At 53.6% G+C, this 22,407-nt stretch overlaps 2 protein-coding genes across 3 annotated transcripts; both read right to left on the bottom strand.

Moving 5' to 3' along the window:
- Positions 1-4,265: 4,265 nt before the first annotated feature.
- Positions 4,266-14,125, bottom strand: LOC147196852 (von Willebrand factor A domain-containing protein 5A-like). Of its 2 annotated transcripts, XM_086124801.1 has the most exons (19): positions 13,827-14,125; positions 11,608-11,657; positions 11,047-11,249; positions 10,755-10,977; positions 10,448-10,608; positions 9,647-9,761; positions 9,386-9,570; positions 9,224-9,312; positions 8,482-8,626; positions 8,259-8,338; positions 7,790-7,907; positions 7,021-7,179; positions 6,764-6,867; positions 6,357-6,610; positions 5,820-5,858; positions 5,660-5,734; positions 5,202-5,401; positions 4,882-5,005; positions 4,266-4,801 (listed from the first exon to the last, which is right to left on the bottom strand). In XM_086124801.1, exons 2-19 carry the CDS (start codon positions 11,648-11,650, stop codon positions 4,722-4,724), a joined length of 2,397 nt encoding a protein of 798 aa, XP_085980927.1. In that variant the 5' UTR covers positions 11,651-11,657; positions 13,827-14,125; the 3' UTR covers positions 4,266-4,721. The 2 variants fall into 2 exon arrangements, with proteins under 2 accessions (XP_085980927.1, XP_085980926.1); XM_086124800.1 differs by having other exon boundaries at positions 6,764-7,179.
- A 141-nt stretch (positions 14,126-14,266) lies between these two features.
- LOC147196851 (interleukin-1 receptor accessory protein-like) lies at positions 14,267-21,088 on the bottom strand. The gene is made up of 11 exons (XM_086124802.1): positions 20,804-21,088; positions 19,310-19,699; positions 18,733-18,816; positions 18,448-18,658; positions 18,122-18,290; positions 17,623-17,694; positions 17,401-17,536; positions 16,830-16,978; positions 16,596-16,739; positions 15,840-15,983; positions 14,267-15,370 (listed from the first exon to the last, which is right to left on the bottom strand). Exons 1-11 carry the CDS (start codon positions 20,926-20,928, stop codon positions 14,973-14,975), a joined length of 2,022 nt encoding a protein of 673 aa, XP_085980928.1. The 5' UTR covers positions 20,929-21,088; the 3' UTR covers positions 14,267-14,972.
- Positions 21,089-22,407: the final 1,319 nt, after the last annotated feature.

Raw genomic sequence — 22,407 nt, 5'->3', positions numbered from 1 at the left:
AGGCACAGGTGGCGGCAGATCGTTCTCCGCCGCAATTAAGAGGGCGTACGTGAACAAACGGGTGCGTTGCGCTGTTCTTCTGCGCAGAGGCGCCGGGCGAGTCAAGTGCGATCCTTTTTTTTTTTTTAATTTGCTACGTCGGACTGCCAAAATGGAAGAAGAGGATTATATATATCGAAGCTTAAGAACTTCTCAAAACTGGACTTTCAGTCAAAAGTGGACGTGATTAACACAGGTTGACCAACGCCGGAGCGAAAAGGTTTGCTTCAAACTACGGGACAGCCCGGACAACTTTTCAAACGGAGCGGTACAGCCGAAAAGAACGCTGATGTGGTCGTCCTTCGAAAACCCGTCTTGACTGTTTTCCCTGCCTTTTGTTCTCAACTTGTGACCACGTCTGGACTAACACGGGAGATTGTGACATGAAAAGCGCAAGGATCGATTCGGCATCGAACGAACAGCGGAGGCTCAACGTTAGCATCCGCAATGGCAAGGTAAGGGAAAACCGAGAGATTTTGAAAGACCTCATTCATGCAACCTGCTTTTTCGCTAAACGGGAGTTGGCATTTCGTGTTCACGACGGGAGGGCAAGCTCTTCTAATCGTGGCGATTATGTAGAACTGTTACATGCTTTTGCTGAGAAAGACGAGAGGTTAGCTCGACATTTGGACTCATCCACTGTGTTTTCTGGCTTGTCCAATAGAATACAGAACGATCTAATTGAAGCTTTCGGTGACGTGATAATAAATGATCTAAAAAGGGAGATCGATGCTGCCCCATTTGTTGCCGTAGAGGTGGACGAGACTACGGATATAACAAACAAAGCACGGATTCCTGTTATTTTGCGCTATGTAGCCAAAAGTGAAGTGGACTGTGTGGTGAAGGAAGTATTTTTTAGGATTTGATGACGTAAGTGATGATAGGCGATGTCTTGGAAGTGTTGGAGAAAAACAGCTGTGTTCAAAAAACTAGGAGCGCAAACATATGATCCCGATCGCTGGGACAACGACACTCAAATGATGGTCACCGGATATGATCGATGGCTGTCAAAAGCATCGACATGCTTTTTAATGATGGCATATGAGGGCATTTTCGGCGAAACCGCTGCAAAACAAAGTCGCGGACATTGGATATTGTTGTGCGCGAACCCACGACACCATCGGAGTTGTTGAACGCATGAGACGGGACTTTAACACACTGTAATGAGCGATTTGAGCAGAAACGCAGCACACATGGCCCAAACCACAGCGGAAGAAATCAGTCGGTCAGAGATGAGAGAAAACAAAATGTTCGACAAGATTATGGACAACATCAGTGTTCAGATGAAAGCTAGCTTCGATCATTTTGTAAGCTAGCTTTCCTCGCTTTGGTCGACTGTACCAAATTTAATGAGATGTCACAACATTTTGATGACACCAAACTGCAGAGCCCGTCCAAATATGCACAGTTTTTTGACTTTGTCAGACTAAATTTTTGGTTGATATATTTGTAAATCTGACACTAAAGGAGTCGGTGCCTCACCAACCATGAACCTCACCGCACGCCACTGTTAGCTAGCGAGGGAAATGGTTAGCTAGCTAGCTGTCTAGCTAGTTGTTGGTCTAGTTAGCTATTTCGATGTGTGATTAATAAAGCTTTTTGTGTGTGTGTGTGTGTGTGTGTGTGAGAGTGACCTCCTTCCACATGCTGTTGTAGGATTATCCCAAAAGTAATCCCATTACTCAGACAGGCCACGGTGTGTGGTTTAACTCGGCTGCTGCTCTGCGTCCGCTTCCCATTCCTTGATGACGTGCGGCTGATGCGATATTTGGGCCGAAAAAAAGCAACGTTGCACCGAAGTGATTGTTTGGAAATAAACCGGCGAGCGGCAAAACCGTTTTCCAAGGAGATGACGGCTTTCGGAGCCTTTCTGGAAGTAGGGCCTCGCTGTGGGCGCCGACTTGCACAACTACACCCCCCCCCCCCCCCTCCCCTGAAAAAAAGACCACATGGAGCCCAGAGCGCAGGCGGGCGGGCCGAAAATAGAAATAATGTACGTCTTTCGTGCTATTCGGAGCGCAGCTTTTTTGGTCGAATGTATGACGCAAATGTCGTGTTTACTGGAAGCGCGCAGGGACAGTTTGGAGTCAAACGACACATAGAAGCTACGTTTTTCCGCTCACGCTCGAGTCGTCTCGAGAACGGGACGTCACAAAGGTCTTCAACGGACGATCGGATGAGCCCCCAAAGGTAGCGCTCAATGCTAACGCGGGCTTCTTAAGGGCAAAAGGGGCACGGGGAGCCTGAGCGTGACCGTTTGGTGCAGATTTCACACGCGGCGCCTTCCCGCCTCAAAGTAGCGCCACGTGAAAGGGAAAAGGCCACGTTGCGTGAAACCCCCGCGAACCGTCGCGTTTCACGGAGCCGACCTTCGCGCGGCTGCGCTCCAAGACGTAGCGCCTCTCGCCGTTCGCATTCGCGCCACCGCATTCCAAACTGCGCCGCGGCCGCCGTCGTGATTTCCGGAGCCCGATTCGGTCCCTCCTGCGCCGCAGCCGCCTGACGAACGTAGATCGTAGCGGCCGTCGACTCTCGTGCGGCCGCGGACGCTTAAAAGGAGTGGTGTAGAAATCGGACGTTTTGGGTGTCGCCGTTTGCAATCAAATCGTCGCGCTCGGTGGGAACGCGGCTTGCGGTGGGGGTGGTGTGTCGTGAAACGCACGGCACAAATCTCCTCCTCCGCTTCCTCTCCTCTTGATGTTTCACTCGCACATCTGTGCCGGCTCAAATATCGGCACGGCTTGCCCCCGCGAGCATCTGCTGCGGGCGGAGCGAGCGCACGCCGCTTCCACTCATACGCAACAAAAACAACCGTCCCGCCTTCCTTCAAGAAGGGGGGGGGGCGTCATCGTTTTCCTTTTTTTTTGTTCCTGTTCTCGGTCATTTGCGAGCGAGCAGCGGCGGCGCCTCGCCCGGACCGAGGCGGCTTCCGGGCCGCCGTTGGCCGAGGAGCGGCAAATTGCGCCAATCGGAAGCCGTCCGGCCATTGTTGCCGAGCCGAGCCGACCCCGACGCTCGAGCTTGTCAAAAAGTCTTGGCAGCGGGTGTCACACATGAACGTATTCAAATGAATGTTGTTGGAAGGCCTCTGTGTTTTTCCTCTCCGTTCCCGAGCCCAAAAACCGAGTCCGCTCCGGCATTGTTCCGGCAAATCCCGGCTGGATTTGCACTCGGGGCAGAATACGGCCACTAAGGCAACTCGAGGCCCGTAGTGTCCCGCCGGCTGATGCGTTGTGACGTTGTTGCGCTAGATGCGCTCGGCTGGAAAGAGTCGCCTGGCGGTTCACACGGCCCAACTGTGCGTGCGCGTCATTTGTTTCTGGCTCCTCTCGAAGCAAAGCCGCTTTTGTTTTCTCCATGAATGAAAGTAGCGCTGCATTGTCAACCATCAATGTCAAAATAGAAGGAAAGAGAGCGCAATAAAGCCAAACACACCCTCACCCACACGTACACCCTTACTTTAGTCCAGCGATGTACACTCCCAAAATTTGCGTGCAACTGCCTCCCACCCAAAAAGTTTCGTAATTTCCACAAGATGGCAGCAAAACACCCTTTAACAAAGTTCTGGGCTGGTTCAAAAGAAGCTCCTCCTCTCAGTTCAACCCTGGTGCCTGGCAGCAACATGCCGGCAGGTCGCACCAAAGCTCCATTTTTAGAGAAAAAAAGGATTTTTGCCTCGGCACAAAACAGTCAGGGGGGGGGGGGGGGGGTTATCAGCCAGGCGCCCAAAATGGACGTAGGACACCCCAAATAGCTGCAAAGTATGCCGTGATGCATACCTCCCCCCGCCAAAAATAAAAAATAAAAACCACTTTTTTGTTGTTGCGCCTTCCTAAAAAAAGAAAAAAAACGTTATTTGAAAAACTATACATAGCCATGTTTGATCTTGCTTTTTTTTTCAGAGTGATAGCGGTACGATTCTTCACTCTTTGAGTTCTCATTGATCCCTTTTGATATCTCAAATGCCATTGAACACGATGGCAAAAAAAATTGCGAGCCAAGATCTTTCTTGATGACGATTCGCCAACATGTCAAACTGAGGAGGACTTACTCCAGATCAGATTTTGTAGGCCTTTAGTATTCGTGGCTGGGATTGGCAGCCCCTACATATGAGACATATCTCACATTAGAAATGGAAAAGTCAAGTAAAAAACGTTTTCCCCCAAAAATGTAAATGTGCCGTGTTTGCTCATAACCACCAGAGGGCAGCAAAAATGCCACGGAGCTGCTTTTGATTGGCCCTTTTATTCGCTCCTGTTCATTTTTTATTTGTATTTTTTTGTACAGGTTCACTTCCCTTCTCCACACTGTCGCTTGTCACCGATGTATGGATGTGGAGGACTTCATATGAGGAAATTCTTCAGAAACGACGACCAGAGTCATTCATTCAACCATCCAACGAGAATTAATGATCATTCCATAGCCGAAAACTAAACCGGCAACGGCTTTAAAAGCGGAGTGCGGGGAAACGATACAACAAAAGGGCCGCGTGTATAAAAATCAATCTGAGCAACGGGGACGGGAAATGGAAGCATGATCCCAAACGCGCCGTTTCGACGTGTTAGGCGAGGACGGCCAATGGAAGGGCTCGGAGGAACAAGCCCACGGCGGCGGGAGATGTTGAAAACACAGCGAAGCGGGAGAACTTTCTTCGGGGCGGAGCCGTCCGTTTGACGAAGAGCTCAGATGCCCAGCGCGTCGCTCGGCACGTGACACCCCAACAAAGCGTTGGCGGCTTCCACGCACTCGAGCGCGCCGGGCGCTAAAAGAGAGAATGAAAGCGCCGTCAGGGGACATCAAATGTGGAGTCCAAAAAGGCTGCGCTGCGTTCGGGAGCCCTACCCTTCTGAGCGCGGAGCCACGCCGCCGCCTTCAGAGCCAGAAGCTGCCACTCGTCTCGGGCCTCAGACTGGATCCCGTGAAGCCAGACCAGAGCCAGGACGGTGGCCCACACTTCCCCGCTCGCCTAATTCGCGGCGCGTTCCGCGACGAGGCACAGAGAGGGAGGAGCTGCCGTTAGAAGGGGGGGGCTCTCGCTTGAGTAGGGTGAGATTTGATGTCGGCTAGCCAGCGACTCCCCGGTAGCGCCGGCGTTCTGGGAGAACCGCCCGGCTCGTCGGCCGCGAGTCATCCCGAGCTCCTTTCGCCTCACGGTGACTCACCGCTGCGGGTTTGGGGGCTTCCACCTCCTCGCCGCTCTTCCCCAGCGCGGCGGCCAGAGCCTCCTCCAGCGGCCAGCAGCCGGACGCCTTCTGGAGGGACACCAGCTCCAGCAACGGCTCTCTGCGGCGGGCCGGCGGCGGCGGCGGCTCGACCTCATGGGAAAATTCGCAGAGATCGCCCGCTTCGTCTAGGAGGTCTTCTGTGAAGTCAGCGTGCCGCCGTTTGCGCTTTGTAAGTCCAGCTTGGACCGAAGCGTGCCGATTACCGGCGGGTGACTTTGATTGCGCCGGCGCGGCGCGTCTACTTGCTTTGCACGAGCGGGCTAAAGACGGCTCGTGAACGGCGAATCATTTCTGACGCCGTCCATCTAAACCAAACGTGATCTCGGCCAAGCGTCGTGACAAAGAAGTGGATCGGCGGCTAACTTTCGTGCATGTGGTGCAAAGAGTTGAAGTACCCATTTCCTGGAAACGGCAGTTCGCCATCATCACGGGGATGGGAGCACAGCACGGAACGTAGCCTCCGTGGGAAGCTGCGCCCTCCCGACAAATGCGGCGTTACAATCTGAAAGGACATCAAGCGCGCAGCCGTGGCGAGCGTCGTTGAGATGTACTCACGCGCGGGTTGACACGAGCTCATCATCCGCATCGGCATCGCTGAAATCAAACCACGGCCGGGTCAAAAAAAACGCGATTCTTCCATCCCGTTCACTTCATTTCACCATCATGTTCTTTCATACTGTCCCATCTCAGTGATCACCGCCGATGCCCTGCGACCAGGTTGGGGTGCGCGGTCTGCCTTTTGCCTCAAAGTTAGCCGGGAGCACGGATGCTGGAAATCGCTTTCGTATTTTAACATTATGAAGGATAATTCTCCGAATAACGCTGAAAAGCAGCGCAATCGAAATGAAAAACGGGGGTGAAAACGGGGCGCGATGGGCCGCAATGTCTAACTTTGACCAGCAGAGGCCGTCGTCGGATGCGCCAAAGGAAGCGGACGCGAGGAGAGAAATCCTCTCCGCGTCCCGCCGCAGCGGTAAAAGGCCAACTCGGATCGGCCGTTCCGGTCGGACGCCGTCGAAACGCGGCCGAAACGGATCGGACGCGTGACACTCGGGCTACCGCGTGCCGGTCGCTCCCGCGAGAGACACTTACAAGAGGGGACGGGGATGTTCCGCCGCAGTAAAGGTCCTCCGAGCGCGGCGCCGTCTCCCCGGCGGACGGCAACGAAGGCGGTGTAGCTGCTGCTCACCCCTGACTGGACGCTGAGTCGCACCGCTTTGTCCCTGGCGCCCGCCCCTCGCCCTTTTTGCTCTGCGGCTTCCTCCCGAGGCTGGAGAGCGCTCGCCTCCTCCTCCGTTTCCAGGGAGCGAATCGCGCTCCGAGCGCCCAGCCGATGAATGGTCAAGCTGCGGACAAAACGCAGAGAGAGAAAACTCTTTAAAAGTCAAAGTTGTCACTTTTGGCCCGTGTTGCGCTGGCATCCTCTGAAAAGTACGCCAAAGCTCAAGTGGTCAAGCCCCCCCCCCCCCCCCCCCCCCCCGGGTGCGTTTGCAAGTTACCCGGTGTCCTCTTCGGGTCGAAGGGCGAAGCGAAGCCGACTCTGGCTCGGTTGGCCGGCCAGGTTGTACCTGACGGTGACGCCAGCGTCTTCTGCCTGCGAACTCTGCGGAAACGAGGCGGGCCAAACGGAAAAGGGGCTTGGAAGCATACGAAAGGCTCGGCGGGTCCGAAAGCGAATGGCCGGACTTTGACCGTAAAGGCGAGAAGGTTCCGCCGGGCTCGGCGTTCGTCCCTTTTGCCGCGCCGGCGCGCTTACCTGTCCGGTGAGCTGAGCGTAGATCAGCGAGCGCTGACCCTGGAAAATGGTGGCGAGGGGCGGAGACAGCGGCGTGACCGACACCTCCTTGGGCAAGTCCCACGTGAGCGTGATGTCCTCCGCCGCCGCTTGCAGGGCGAAGCGCAGGGATTGCATCACCTGCTCGGCGGCGGGACGCCGAGTTAGCGCGCGCTTGCTAAATCGACTGCCCGACTCATTCTGAAAACGCTTCAAAGTGACGTCTTGTGCTTGCTCTCAAGTAGATTGCTTCCATTGATGACTACGATGGAGATGATCGTTTATTATTATTTTTTTTGGGCAGCCGTACTTGCGGAGCATTCGTTTTCACAACGGGCCGCTTCCTTTTCGGAGCCCGAGCTCGGACTGGCACCGAAATGATCCTCACGGTGTTCACGGCGGCGGCGCAGTTACGGCTCGAAAGTGCCACTCTCACGACGGAAAAGATCTTTTGAGTCGAAAAAGGCTCCCCAGCCCAGTTCAGAAGAACCCTGAGCGGAAATGGCGCTTTTGGCCCAAACGTCGGCGACGTTCTGCAGCTTTTTGCTTTTGTGAGATTTTAGGCCATCATGTGAGAAGGTGAGAAGCAAAATTGGCTTTTGATGGATGGATTTTTTTTTTTGAAGGCAAGGGGGGGGGGGGGGACTTTCTGGTAAGAGATCTCAATTGGTTCAGATCTCAGCTTGACTTTGTACCGGAGTGCTTTTTGGGGCATCGAGCGGCCATCTTGATTTTGTGCACAGCGGCATACCTTTGCTCGCATCCGTTGGGCGCCGCCGGTGATGAACTGAGCGTGACCTCCTCCCTCCTTGGCCAAACCGTTGATGAGAGCGGTGCTGGCCCCTTCTCCGATCCCAAAAGAGAAACACCTGCGGCGCGATACTTTGCGTCAAACCAGACGTTTGCTTAGCGACCGCTATGGACCGATCTAAGTTGTCCGGCCCGGTCGGACCGGGACGACCGATTCGTCGCTCGGCCGATTTCATCTGCCAGTGTGAGCACTTTTGAAATGGGCAAATGAAATGATACATGACAAGATAAGACAAAGAGCAAGACCTTCAAACATTCCCATCCCCAAATAATCGGGACAAAATGGCCGACAAGAGGTACGCGACCCAAATAGAAGTTTTTGAATCTTCACCCCTCCCCCAGTGAATTGGATTGTGAGGGAAATGCAGTCGTAGCAAATAGCGGGCCCGATGAGCTTGCGGCCGGCTGACCTGTGGGAAGCGGAATGCTGCTTCACCAGCCTGGTGACTTCTTTGGTGTTCCCCACCTCGCCGTCGGTGAAGACAAAGAGCTGGGAGGGGAGAGTTTGCACACGGCTTCAAAGTGACAAAGTTGACTCGCGCTTGACCCGACGCCTTCAGGTGTTTCATTTCTAAAGGCGGGGCCCGCCTCGCGGAATTCATTTCTCGTCCACGCCTTTGCGTCGAGCGTTACCTGTCGCGGTTGAGCGGGAATGGCGGGCTGGCCGTAGATGTGCTTGAGGGGCTGAAGGATCTCCGTTCCTCCCAGATCGGCGCCCATCTGCTCCACCTTCTTCAGAGCGTCCACCAGGGTGGCCTCGCCGTACTCCACGCTTTGGCTGCCACCGCAAAGGCAAAGCGCACCAACGGTTGCAAATGGGGAACGGGGCCAACGGTCACGCTCGACAAAGTATCCACGCCGCTTTTGTCTGAAAAGACGTTTAAAAACGTCTTTTCAGACAAAAGACGTTCACTCCCAAAGACGTTTAAAAACGTCTTTGGGAGTGAATGACCTAGGTTGGAGTAGCTACATGCTTTGAAAAGTAAAAACAAAAAGCAACTTCCTCCAATCTGCTCACGGTTAAAAGAAAAGGCGGCACTCGTCCTCTTTTGGCTTTCGGTTTGCCTCTTTGCGCCGCACACGCCTCTCAGCGCGCCGTCTCAATTGGCACAAACAAACAAGTTACCACCGAGTGGCCTTTTGCGTATCTGGAGGGGGAAAAAAAGTGAACCGACCCCCTGCCAGTCCTTCTCTAGGTTGCCCCGGCAACACTTTGTCTAAATTTGGGTACATTTACACATCGTCGGTGACCTGCGCGTCCGGCATTCGTCGACCTCACATCGAGTCGTTTGATCGATTGAGTGCTGCACTCGGCACCTCTCAAAGCGACGGCGCCGCGCTGGCTGAACCGCCAGCGTTTCCGGTAGATTCTTACGGGAAGACGTGTTGGAAGGAGGAGCCGAAACTGTAGATGTTGAAGTAGCAGCCCATCGGCAGGCTCTTCAGTAGCAGCAGCAGCGTGTCCTGCATGCCGGCGAGACACCGAGCGTCAAGGACAAACGGTGGGTGGGCGACCATTTCCGGATATCGGGAGTACCCTGGCGCTGCTGATGCGGCTGGCGCTCCGTTGACACTCATCCATCGGGCAATCCATACTTCCGGATCGATCCAGTAGGAAGACAAACTCCCCCCGAGTGGCGAGCGAAGACGCCGCCGCCGCCGCCGCCGGGGGGAACTCGGGGTACAGGCTCAGCATCACCACCGCATCTCCCATCAGCGTGCCTGGACCGACCGCAAGACGGGGGGCCAAAAGCTCCAGCGAGCACGCGGACGCATCGCGGGAAGCGGCGGAGCTCACCGGACTCGGCGGACGCTTTTCCTGCCTCCACCACGGCGGCTGGCCGGTGGGCGTCCTTGTAGTAAATCAGCAGCTCGATGTCCCTGTCAAACTGGTGTCCCGCGGCCAGGCCAACCTGAAATCCCGGCCCCAAGCAATACCGTATTGGCCCCAATATAAGACGCCGTTTTTTGCATTGAAATAAGACGGAAAACGTGGGGGTCGTCTTATATTCGGGGTCTAGACATTATACCCATTCGCAACGCTAGATGGCGCTAGATATCATTGAAGCGAATGCTGAACTTGACTCCCCAGGCCAAAGCGAACCCCTGTCACAAAGACGAAAAATAAAAAAGAGCAGTAAGAAAGACAAGAGAAGAAAATCATAGAAGGGATGACAGAAAATGGAGAAACGTAGCGATAATCTGGAGAAAAGTGGGTCGAAGATCGGCCGGGTTAAGCGACAGCTGAGGAGAAGCTCTGATGTCATTTCCATTTCAAAAACCAGACGCCATTCGTTGACGAATGGGATTGCACTTTAGTTGACATATTTCAATGTTCGGATACTAAGATTTGAATGAGGCAAAATAACATGCTTTTTCCCTCACATCTATTGTTAGAATCATTTGTTTCAGATGTACCGTCATTATTTTCCTGTATAAAAATGCTTTTGGTGTTCAAAAAGTCTTTTTTCAAACTTGAGTCTTGAAAAAGAGGGGTCGGTCTTATAATCAGGGCCGTCTTATATTGGGGCCGATCTGGTAAAAGGCACGCCTCGGGCGGGAGCGTCGGCCAAAGGCGTTTGGCCGCCGTCGGACGTACCAGCGCCGAGGTCTGCTCCTCGTCCAGGTAGCGCAGAGGCTCCAGGCGACACTCGGAGTCCACTTTGGCGACCTGACGAGGGGACGACACCCGGGCCGAGAAGGACAGAGCGTACGGCGCGCCGGAGGCCGCCGCGGACGTCACCTTGACGCCTTGGCTTCCTGCGTATCGGGCACGGCAAAGAAAATGAAAGCCGCGCCTCTCCGAGCCGTTTGACGTCAGGAACGGAACCGAGCCCGTCCCGGACCGCCCCGACTGACAAAGGAGGAGTCTTTGCTCGAACGAGCGAGGGTGGCCGTCGGCCTACCTTGAGGGTGGTAGCGAGGGTTGAGCACCACGGGCAGACAGAACCTCAGCCCGTCGTCCGCCTCCACAGCCAGCTCGGTGACGTACTCCAGCCTGATGGAGGCGCTCTCTCCCGGCGGAAGACTCCCCACGCTCAGGGAGAAAATGTCCGGGCTCTGCTCGCTCTCCTCCAGGAGGAAGGCCAGCCGCCCGGAGCTCAGCGCGTCGTCGTACTCCTCCCGGGCCTGGGGAAGACCACAGGCGGCGTCGGCGCCGTCCTTTTGGGCTCGCCGCTCCGCGGGGATCGCGCTCACCTCTCGTCTCTCCTTCACCTCGGCCACAATCTCGCTTTGCCCGATCTTGGCGGCGAAATGGCAGACGGCCGCGTCGGCGGGAAGAGGGAAGACGAAAAGGGCCTCGATGGCGCCGTCCTCCTTGTTCTCATAGTGGAGCGAGGCCAGCACGGTGGCCACGTGGTCCCGCACGTCCACCTCCACCTCGATGCTCTTCAGAGGAACTGGATGGGTCACACAAGGATGGCTCAACGGTCCAAATTCAATCGTCTGCATGGAAATGCACTCATAATTCGGAGAGCCAAGAGCGGTTTGTCAAGCTGCCCGTATGGGCCCTTCCAGCTCGATATTCTATCTTTCCTTCATCCACAAACAACGCTTGCTTGAGTGCGAGCCCCGCCCCCTTTTTCAACCGATGTCGGGATCATGTCGTGTATTGAGAGGGGACGTGCCGTGACTTAAACGTCAAAGATGTGCCTTAGCTCCATCAACGCTGAAAGGCCCTGAGCTTGAAAATGAGCCATTATCTTCACGTTGCCGTTAAAGGATGGGAGTCGGGGGGGGGGGGGGGGGGTACTGTACCTGGTTCTTCCTTGGCCGTCAGCAGTCCACAGCATCTCTCCATTGCGCCTCTACACAAACAGACAATCAAACCCAGAGTGAGCGTCATGTTGGCAATCTCGCGAGGGCGAGTGCGTCACGGGGGAAGCATTATTACCCCGGAGAAGCCAAGAAGCATTTTCTTCTTTGCAAAATGATGAATTTGACATGAAATGACTGCTATATGTTCACTGAACATTAACATGTATGTTTTTTCAAATATTCAATGCTTGAATCCTAATTTAGGATTAGGGCCAAATTTGACCCTTTGGGATTTAAGGGCATACCTGTCAACTTTTCGGAGCGACAACCTGTATAAACTACCAAAACAAAATCCTTATAACATACCAAAGCATTTTAAATGTCAAAATAACGGCAGAAAAAACCCCACGAAATGTTCAATGATATTTATTGCAGATCTCCATAATACAATGTCTGGTTAATGTCTAATCATCATTCTACTTGGTGGCATGACCGTGTTCAGAGTTGTATTCCTGCGTTACCTTTTTCACCAACTCCAAATATTGAAAACACAGAAAAAAAATAGCCATTCAGCACTCAGGTTTCAACTAGGAACCAGGTGATTTACTGGAAAGTTACCGGAAATGAAAGCATTCGAGTAGAGTGGCACCATTCTGGCCAAAAGCAAACGGAACTTCCTGTTGGGGTGTTGGATTCAGCCTGGCGCTTTAAGAGGGGGCGGGGCTGCCACTGACAGGTGACCGTTCGCGCGACGTGTAGAAAGCAGCACCGCATCGTTACGCTCGTGAATACACTCGCTTCGTCGTCGGCATGGCCCAAAGGGAAGCTACGCGTGTGCTTTTCTTTACCAGCTATGTAAAGTTAGCTTTTAGATGCGATCGTGATCGGCTGCCATGTTTGTCTGCTTTGCATTGTGTCCGTTGCGCTTTATGTTTGCCGCATCGCTATGCGATCGCCGTCAGTTACCGTTCGCAATCGGCAATTTCAACAGCGCGGGCTAAAGTGCTGCTAGAACAGCGGTGTCTTTATTTAACTCATTTTTTGCATAGTTGTCATGTTTGTCCGGCTGCAATTTGCAAACGAGGTCAATTGCGTTGCAGCTGGGCTTCATCGTGCCGGCGCTCCACTTCCGGGTTGGACCTTTGGGACTTGTAGTTCTTTTGTTCGAGTCCACTTGATATGTTTGTGATGTATGGTTTCTGGATAATGATGACGATAATAATACATAGTGAAATCATGGTTGATTAAAGTATTTATTAAATGTATTGTTAATATAAAAGTATGCATTCTTTCATCTAGAACTGCTTCAGACAACAAAGTGTATGCAGAAAATTGGTGAAGATTGCACGACCGTCTGTGTCCTATGTATTGTGTTTTGTTATTTTGACTTCGAAATGGCGCCGCGAGAGTGGCTGCCTTTCCAGCAGCTCCTATATTTTGTTGTTCTACTTCCTTTTATAACTTTGCTGTTGTGAATTGGGAATTTCTCCATTGCGAGACTAATAAAGGTTTTCTTATCGTATCTTAATTAATGTCAATTCTATACCTATTTACATCGTGATGCAGAAAGAGAGATATATTCTTTTTTTTTTTTTACTGCATTTATGTGTGCTTTAGGTTATTACCTGCTTGTGCAACTACTTCTGTTACCTCTACTACTTCTGCTGCAAAGTGCTCCAATAAATGTGTCAAAAAGGTACAGAAAGAGAGTGATCCTTCCATGCTGACCGACGATCCCTATTCAGAGGGCCGTGAAAAACGGAATTAACTGAACATAGGGGAGGGGAGAAAAAACGGAAGTTTTCAGAATCCGTATGATTTGTGCGATACGGCCATATACGTAAGATTCACCACAAAATCCGTATGAACTATGGCTAAACCGTATGAGTTGACAGGTATGTAAGGGTAGCATCATTTATGGGGGCCAAATTTGACCCCGGGGGTTCTCCGGGGTTAAAAATGCGGTGCCGGCAATTTTCCTTTGCTCAAGACGGCGGCGACAGAAGCAGGCGCGAAGTCTAACCCGAAACTTTGTTGACAAGTGCGTCACCGCAATGCGTTTTGTTTTGTGACATTGTTCTTCCAGTTGAAATGCCCCCAGGCTCCGCGAGGTGAACGACCAATCCGGGTACTGGTCCGCTTTCGAGGCGACGCCGCACCTAATCTTATTTTAGGTAAAGTGAGCGACGAGCAAAAAAAAGAAAAAAAAGCAAGCATACCTTGATCGAGTCTTCTGCGGGTAGACGTGAAGATGCGCGCTTGGGCTCTCGACGCAAATGTGAGCGTCGCTTGTCGACTGCTTCGGGGAAGTGCGCGAGCGAGGGGCGTCACCGCACTTACGTCGTCGGAGGCCCAAGTGTGGCGCAATTTGGTTGCGGCTGCGCCGCGCCCCCGCGCGCACACTTGGAAAGCGGGCCACTTCCTCACTTTCTCCGAAGACGGCAGCGGGTGGGACTTCCGCGGAAAAAAACCAAAGGGCGAGCGTGAGCGCCGCGACGTCACGCGCGCTCCACTTCCCTCCCACCGAGCCATTGAGCGCAGTCTCGTTTCCGCGAGTCGGCTGGACCGAAGCGTTTGTCCCCGCCCACGGGCATTCTCGGCGCCGTCTTTTGCCTCCTTTTTTTTGTTTCGTGCCAAACTATTGCACAGAAAGAATGAATAACTTCCACGACTTCCGTTTTATTCATTTCGGAATCTGAATAATAGTTTATTTTGAAAAAAATCTGTTACATCCGTCTACAATACGTCACTCTTGACGCGGGTGAAGGCGCGCTTCTCAGTCACGTGATAGGTTACCGCCAAAATGAAACCCGGGAGCTCGCGAAAAGGAAGGAGAAAAAAAAGTCTTTGGGAAGGGGAAAAGGCCCAGTCATATATTATTTTGTTGAAAAGGCCCGTCCCTGAAAATATTGTCGGACATTAAACCGGTCGGTGAGGCAAAAAAGGTTAGGGACCGCTGGTCTAGGCCGTCGAGTTCAAAGGACGCGGTCAAAAGACTGCCACCACTTCGAAACGAGTGGGATGCGTGAAGTACCGCATGTCCCCAGCAGAGAGCGCACACCCCGTACCATCGAAGTTGGGATTTGGCTTTCCGTCTTGTTAAATGATTTTTATTATTTTTTTAAAAAGGCCCGATCATTTTGCCGTACGAAAAAAATCAAGACGAGAGTCGACGCCCATATCGCACATTTGCCTGCACGGTGCAGCCCTATAGTGAGAACATCCGCCTCGCAGTTGTGACGTTTGGTTTTCCCATCTGGGCGACCGGTCTGTTTGCGGAGCGACTAGTCCAGGGTGTCCGCCGCCTCGCCCCCAAAGTCATCCGAAAGAAGAAAAAGGCCTTTTGAAAAGCAGCGGGCGGGCGTTCATGTGCCCTTGAGGTCGAGAGGAGCCCGGCGGTCGGCGGGCGGGCTCACCGGCCCCGCCTCGGCGCCGCTCTCCCCGTGCCCGGCGTGCGTCCTCCTGACGGGCAGCTCCAGCCTCAGCTTCTTCCAGAAGCGCGACGTCATCTCCCGCGACGGCTCGCCCTGCCAGCGCACCTCGGCCAGGGCCACGCGCGCCCGCCTCAGCTCGCGCACCCACTCCCGCCGCCGCACGTGCTTGTACCGGAGCAGGATGAGGCGCAGGTGGCCGCCGGCCAGGCCGTCCACGCCCGCCTTGAGCTCCAGCAGGGCCTGGGAGCCCTGCCGGGCGTAGCCGGGGCCCAACACCACCAGCAGGCGGCGACTGCGTGCCACGAAGCTCAGAGTCTCATCCGTGATGGCTGACGGGAGGACAGAACGTCAGCCGCGTTTTTCAAAGCCCGATCCAATGATTCCGTCCGTTCGAAGAAACGACGACAAAAAATGGCTCTCGTTGAGACCGGGGCTAATCTGTCTGCTTTCGCGGAGGATGACGGAAGTCTGAAATCCGAAGATTTGACTTCGACCGCATAATCCGTGACTCGGTTGTTGTTTACGTCTAAAAAAGGACGCGCTTTGACCAAAAGGACATTTTTTTTTCCAAGAGGAAGGACAAAGACGCTTTTTTTCATGCGTCGTCAAGAGAATTTTTTCGACTCATTCTGAGAAGTCGATTTCCCAATGCTTGGTCGGTAGCGGGAGAATTTTTCAATCATGTCCTTCTCATTTGAGTTCCTATAAGCAACGGAGGGAGCGCTGGAAAAATTCCAAGCAGACATATTCTCTCTCTCTCTCTCTCGATATGTACGTCTGTTCAAAGTGTGAACTCACTCCCGCCCGGCAGGCTGTCTCGGTCAAAGATGCACACCGTGTAACCCAGATGGTTCTCCAGGACTGTGCGCAGTGTCCTCAGAACAAACTTCTCCTCATCGCTGTTCCTGGCGTATGAGATGTACACATCGAACTCCTTGTCGTCTACGTGCACACACACACACACACAGGGGTGTTATTGACAAGAAATCACTTTAAAAAAAAAAAAATCAAAACGGCGTAGATCGGCACCATTGAAATGACGACGCAAACCGTTCGGAGAAAACCAAGATCAAGTTTTGGGGCGGGGCTACCGTGAGTGCAAGAAGAGCGGATGATGTTTGCAGAGTTGACATTTTTCACTCTTCTGGGAAGACTTCAACGGGATGCTGGCAGTTCCAGTTTTGAGTTGAACTCAGAAATGAACAAATTGAAGATTAAGACCGCTACCGTTTGTCCAGATTTTGTGGGGGAAAAAAGTCATTCAAAAATCTCCAAACGCGACCTCGCTGCGCCCTTTACATCGAATGTTGTTACGGATATTCCGGAAAAGAAAACTCATGACTTGACTTGTTCCAACGAGTTGGAAAGGAGCAAGAAAAACCCCAAACTTGGTAGCTAATCGCAATCTCTGTTCGACCACACGCCAGGAGTCTCGGGCGCGGTACCGCGTCTCCGCTCACCCGCGGGCGGCGGAAGCTAGCGCGGCGGTCCGACGCCGGCCGCGAGCTAACGTCCCGAGGCCGACCCCGATCGTCGCTCGGGAAAGAGCCTCACCCGTGTGCCGCTCGTCGGCGCCGAAGCGGGACCTGTAGAGCAGCAGCAGCTCCAGCCGGAAGACGCCGCAGAGCGCCGAGACGGCCAGCGACAGCGCCAGGATCAGGGACGCGCCGCAGCCCGCCTCCAACCACGGCACCCGCGCTGAAGCGAAAAAAAAACGGGAAACGTTCTCTCGGTTGCGTCCGGCGACATTCTTCCCCACGGCGAAAAGGCAAACAAAAGGGCGCTCGCCTTCCTCCCGGAGCTGCGCCCTGCGCGTCTGGAATCCTCGCCGGTTCCTCACGGAGCAGTTGTAGGTCTTGCCCAGGTCCTCGGAGCCAAAGTCCCGGATCAGCAGGACGCTCTCCTCGATGCGATCTCCGTATTTGGCGCTCACCGGCCTGACCGCGAACAAAGCCGTCATTGGCTTTTGTTTTGTGTTCCAGACGACTTGGGTTTTGCTAAAGGGCCACGCGAGACATTCAACGCAAATGGAGTTGCGCTCCAAACTGCCCCCTTGAACATGTCGGCGGACAAGAAAACGCGTTTTGGCGGCAGGGGTGGCCACCGCATAAAAACACAGTTGAGACGAAATGGCCTGTGAAGAAAATACAGCGTTTGGCCACACTCTGGCCCTGCCTGTTCTTTTGCCTCCCGACACCACGCGCCTAACCCGGTGAGGGACGAGGACAGGGGCGGACGAAAAGCCACCGCCGTTCTTGTTTGGTCTGTCCTTTTAAAAAAGAAAAGATCTCGTCCTCCGTCCGTCCGCCCCAGGAATGCCCATCTCTGCCTTTGAGTCGGAGAGTACAAATGTTGTTACTTGTTGCTCGCGGAGAAACGGGGATCCGCCGGCTGGCCGTCCACCGCGTTGCCGTCCACGCTCCACCAGATGGCCCGGTCCGAGTCCCGGTCCAGGTAGGGAAAGCGTCCCCTGCACACCAGACGCACGGACGAGCCTGCCGGCAAGCGAGACGCGAAAGCGCCCGTCACCGCGACGCCGCGGTCCGCTCCAAGCCGTCGGCGGGCGGGCGGGCGGGCTCACCTCGTTTGACGCGGAAGACGTGCTCGCTTGTCGGTTGGAGCACGCTGGGCTCTTTGGGCAGGAAAGGGGGCGCTGCGCAACACAAAGCGCACGTCTCAGCGTGGCTCTGTCTTTGGGCGGCTCCGCGCTGGCTCTGCGTGATCCTCGCCCCGACATTTTTTTCTGGGGCACGCCCGCCGTGTGTCTTTGTTTGCGGGTGTGTCGTTTTTTTTCTGTGCGTATGTATGCGTGCCAATGTGCGCGTGTGCGTGCGAGCGCTAGGCTAGGCGCGGGCCGTTTACCGGTTTGACGGTTTACGCGGTTTGAAAAAGTGGTAACTGACTGGTAACGAGCCGAGGGGACTCGGAAGCGGAGCGCCATTTGATTGGCGGCGAGTTGAGGAAACAAGCCGCCTCCTTCGAGTTGCGGGAGGAGGGACACGGGCGCGTTCATTAAAAGCGTCAGCGCGGTATATCGGCCCATGCCTGGCGGGCGCGCGGGCGGCGGGCGGCGTCCTCACAGACGGCGGTGACGTTGAGGCCGCGCGTGAAATGAAGCGCTCGGCCGCCTCTCCGGTAGTGCACCTGGCACGTGTACAGCCCCTGGTAGTGGTCCACCATGTTGTGAATCTGAAGATCGGCGCCGACCTGCTCGCGGTCGCTCGTCCAGTGGTCAGACCGCGAGCACGCCTGACATTCGCACGCACAAAGACGCAGACACACACACACACACACGAGCGGAGAGACGCACGCATCAACGGAAAGACACCCCCAAAAGAAAGAGAGACGTTTGACCCGCGGCCGTTTCCCGTGATCGTCGGCCGAGGCGAAGCGACGGGGTCCTCACGTGGGACCAGGTGACGGCGGGCGGGGCGTCGGCCATGTCGGCGGCCTCTCGCCGGTCGGGGCACTCCAGAATGCAATCGCTCTGCAAGGCGACGACGACCCGAGCGGGCGCCGCGGCGAGCGGCCGCTCGCATTTCGAGTCCCCCGGCGCCACCTGCGGCCGGCGGACGACCGTCACGCGCACCCACGTCTCGGCGCCCGCCGACCGCTCCCTGGAGGAGGCACGGGGAATGACGCGTGTTTTTGTTGCGTGCGTGCGTGCCACATCGGCGGTGGCGCTTCTCACCGTGGCAGGCAGGCGTAGCAGCCCGAGTCGTCGGCCGCCGCCGGCTGAAAGCACAACCGCTCGCGCTCTTTGCTCAGACGACCGCTGCGGCGAAACGACACCACCGCGTTAGCGCAACACAAACGCGGTCCCATTCCGCTGCGACAACGCCATCGCCGGACAACGCAGACGCAGGAAAACACACACGTGTGCTTCGCCATTACAATTCATATCATTGACGCAATTACATCTCAATACGCCCCAAAAATCCCGAGCAAACTCGGTGTGTGCAACAAAAATTAAAAAAAATCGACTCACTCCAATGTCGGGATTTTGAAAAAAAAATCGATGTCAAAGTTCAAAATGGATTTTCATGATTTTTCAAAAAGCAAAGGTGAAGCCACCGCTTTTCTCCAGCAGATGGCAGCCCAGAGCCAATTTGTGAGTCTGCCCCCCCCCTCCAAATCCAGTCAATTTGACAGCCGTTATTTTCAGTGTACGTAGTCAAGTTGACTATTCGACAAGTCACTTGATTCGACCCCAAATGGACCCGAGATGGCGGTATTGATGATGATGATGATGATGATGCTCGCTTTACTTGTGCGTGATTGGCCGTTCAAGGTGTTGTCCTCGGAGGCGGCGGTGCCACGTCAGGTCGCGTGACGAGTTGTCGGGGGCCGGGTGGCCCGAGAGGGGACACGGCACCCACGCCGCCTCACCCTCCAGGACGCGCACGACCCGGGACCACGACTCGTCCCAGTCTTGGCACCTCGTCCCTAAGCACACGCACACGCGCGGTCGCCCGATCACATCGATCCAAACATTTTTCCAAGCCCGACTGTGAATGAAACCTGAACTTCTGTGACTCGCTTCCGTGTTTGTTTCTAGTTGTCGGAGCGCCGGGCGCCTACCTGGCGGGCCGGTATCCGGGTGGAGTTCCGCCGTCACCGTGGCAACCAGCAAAGGTACAAGCAAGATGACAAATATCCTGCGCGTACACACACACGCACAACATCACTTTGGCCGAAGCGTGCCTGCTAACGAGGGTGTGGGAAAGCACGTCGACGGACGTGTTCGTACGTGCGTTGACTGAGTAACGTCTACGATCCATCCGCCCATTATCTGAACCGCTTGATCCCCACGAGAGTCGCTGGCTACCGGAGCCGATCCCGGCCTTCTTGGGGCGCACCCCCAACCGGTGGCCACCCAATCGCAGGGCACACATCGACAAACAAGCGTTCGCCCTCACATTTACACCCGGGGACCATTTCGAGTGTACCTGCCGTGTACGTTTTGGGAATGCGGGAGGAAAGCGGAGTACCCGCAGAAAAGCCACATGGGGGGAACATGTAAATCCCGCACGGGAAGTCCGGAGCCAGAATCCAACCCTGCACCTCTGCACCCGACGCGCTAACCAGTTGACTGCCGCGCTGCCCCACATCGACAATAATAATAATAATGTTGATGATGATGACATCATCGAGTTATTGCAGATTTTTAGATCAGACAATATGGTGAGTACACTGTTGTTGTTGATGTGTTTCGGGTTTGTTTGTTTTTTGAAACACTCTTCTCCATGCCATCGAATCGTAAAAGAGGAGAAAAAAAAGGAAATGCCGAGACCGTGGCTCGCGAACACGCCACTCCCCCCCCCCCCCCCTCGCAGCAACAAGGGAAGTTTCGAGCTCTTAGCCTGCTCCGTTTCGTTGATAAATTCAATCCAAAATAATATCCGGGTTTATTTGTACAGCGCAAGTGCCGACAGCTGCAGCTGTAACAAAGCACTCTGCATAGAACATGAGAACGCAGGAACAAAATGTGTGAAGTTTGTCCATTCAGTAGTAGAGAGCAGAAAAATCATAGAACGGCGTCAGTCTCATTTTGGGTCAAAAGTCACGAAATAAAGTTGCGTCTTGAAACGAGTTTGCCTCACATTTTTTCACACGGTCGGATGTTGAAAACGACGGTACCCAACTGTCACGTCAGGGTCCTACTAAGCGTCCGAGCGCGAGAAGGCGAAAGGCGACTGCGCCGCTGCCAGAGTCCGAAGAGAAAAAGAGCAAAATAAGACAAAAGCAAACTGTCGACTCACATGAGCGCGAGTTGGTGGCACGCGTCTTCTAGCGCGTCACAGTCCGGAGGGGACCGAGTCTTCGGCGTGCCCGAAGGGAACCGCTTGGCGGCGGGAGGCGAACCCTTGACACATCCCGCACGCATGCGCACTCAGTCGCTCGCTGAGCCCGAAATCCGTTCGGCGTAATTATGAAAAGAACAAGCACGCGGACAGCGTTCAAAGTCGCCCAAGTGATCGACGATCGCGTATGTGCAAGATGGCGTAAGTTCCTGTGCGGTTGCGAGTTGCGACATCCAGTTGGGCCGTGGGATTTCCCACTGACGTCACCCAGCACACGGTCGCGCTGCCTCCTTCTAGCGGCGCTCACTAGTCCTGCACGCTACATTGGAGCCACAGCGCCAATCGTTGCATCTCGAGAGCATGTATTCTTGAGAAAAGGGGGGTTATTCGTTTGTCTCATTGTGTACATGAATTGTTTAGCTGTTGTTACTTTTTGTATTTCTCTATTCATGTCTAACCAGGTGAACCTTACTGAGACGTTTGTAGTGAAGGCTTCGTTGTTTAACAAATGTAGCACTGTCACTTTAAGAGCCACACTAGATCAAAACACGCGGGAACATATGGAGCGCGTGAGAATCAGACCAGGAAGGGAAGTAAGGGTGACATGTTGTGTTGTGTTATTTTTGTTAATTTTGGCTTCAAAATGGCGCCGCGAGAGTGGCTGCCTTTCCAGCAGCTCTTTTGTTTTGTTGTTCTACTTCTTCCTTTCATAACTTTGCTGCTGTGAATTGGGAATTTCTCCACTATGAGACTAATAAAGGGTTTCTTATCTTATCTTATCTTATCTTATGTACGTGAAGGAGGGTAGTCGCTGAACTGTGCCCACTGCTCTTCCCAACTTGATACACCCATCATCGTCGTCGTAACCCTGGCGATATTCAGGTCATTGGTAACTAGTTTACCCATGACGCATGTTAGGTGTTAATTTTGGACAGATGATTAATTATTTGTAGAGCACAATATCGTGGTTTGGAGTTTGAAATCTACCACTAGTGAGTCGTGTGAACAGCTGTACAGTGTAAGTGTTTGCAATGTTGCAAGATGTAAATATGTTTTTTTTTTGACTGTGAAATTATATATTTTATTATATAAATTATATATTATATAACTGTTATCTGTTCTTTAGAGGGGAGATCATTTGTCTTTCCACGTGCTTTGTACACCCCCAACACACCGGAACGTATCGAGTAAGTGTGTCTGCATCTCAAAACATTGGGTTGTAATGATTATTTGTTCTGCACTAAGAAGTATTGTGGCTTGGAAATAATGTCTTTTTATTTCTGTATCCCTATTAAGCAAGCCACTGCTGTTGTCTATTGTGGCGTAATTGTCTTTAATCTGTTAGATAATTTTCTTTGATCTCTTCGCTCCCTTTTCAAACTCTTAAAACTCGGTTAACATCTCAGACTTTCATCTTAAAGCTGTACAATTTCTCATTGTTCAGTTGGGAATAAAGCCCACCTAAAAATTATTTTGTGTTCAGTCTAGTCTTTCCAAAGACTCGGCTACATATGTCTTTTTATACAATTCAGTTTCCCTGCCGTTCTTTTCAGCTGTGTGTG

This window comes from Hippocampus guttulatus, chromosome 12 (assembly GCF_054856545.1).
Source record: "Hippocampus guttulatus isolate MCC_2025c chromosome 12, RoL_Hgut_1.0, whole genome shotgun sequence".
NCBI classification, from domain to species: Eukaryota; Metazoa; Chordata; class Actinopteri; order Syngnathiformes; family Syngnathidae; genus Hippocampus; species Hippocampus guttulatus.
The sequence above is the reverse complement of the archived record's forward strand: the minus strand, read 5'-3'. Positions and strand labels throughout refer to the sequence as shown.

What these genes read in the sequence shown, in the direction of transcription:
- LOC147196852 (XM_086124800.1), bottom strand. Translation starts at nt 11,650, where the DNA reads ATGGAGAGATGCTGTGGACTGCTGACGGCCAAGGAAGAACCAG. An exon ending in CCCTCGCTACCACCCTCAAG is followed by an intron (nt 10,609 to 10,754) that starts GTAGGCCGACGG and finishes CCCGATACGCAG; the next exon opens with GAAGCCAAGGCGTCAAGGTG. An exon ending in GAACATCCCCGTCCCCTCTT is followed by an intron (nt 5,859 to 6,356) that starts GTAAGTGTCTCT and finishes GTTTGATTTCAG; the next exon opens with CGATGCCGATGCGGATGATG.
- LOC147196851 (XM_086124802.1), bottom strand. Translation starts at nt 20,928, where the DNA reads ATGCGTGCGGGATGTGTCAAGGGTTCGCCTCCCGCCGCCAAGCGGTTC. An exon ending in GGCGCAGCTCCGGGAGGAAG is followed by an intron (nt 16,740 to 16,829) that starts GCGAGCGCCCTT and finishes TTTTCGCTTCAG; the next exon opens with CGCGGGTGCCGTGGTTGGAG. An exon ending in AGACAGCCTGCCGGGCGGGA is followed by an intron (nt 15,371 to 15,839) that starts GTGAGTTCACAC and finishes TCCTCCCGTCAG; the next exon opens with CCATCACGGATGAGACTCTG.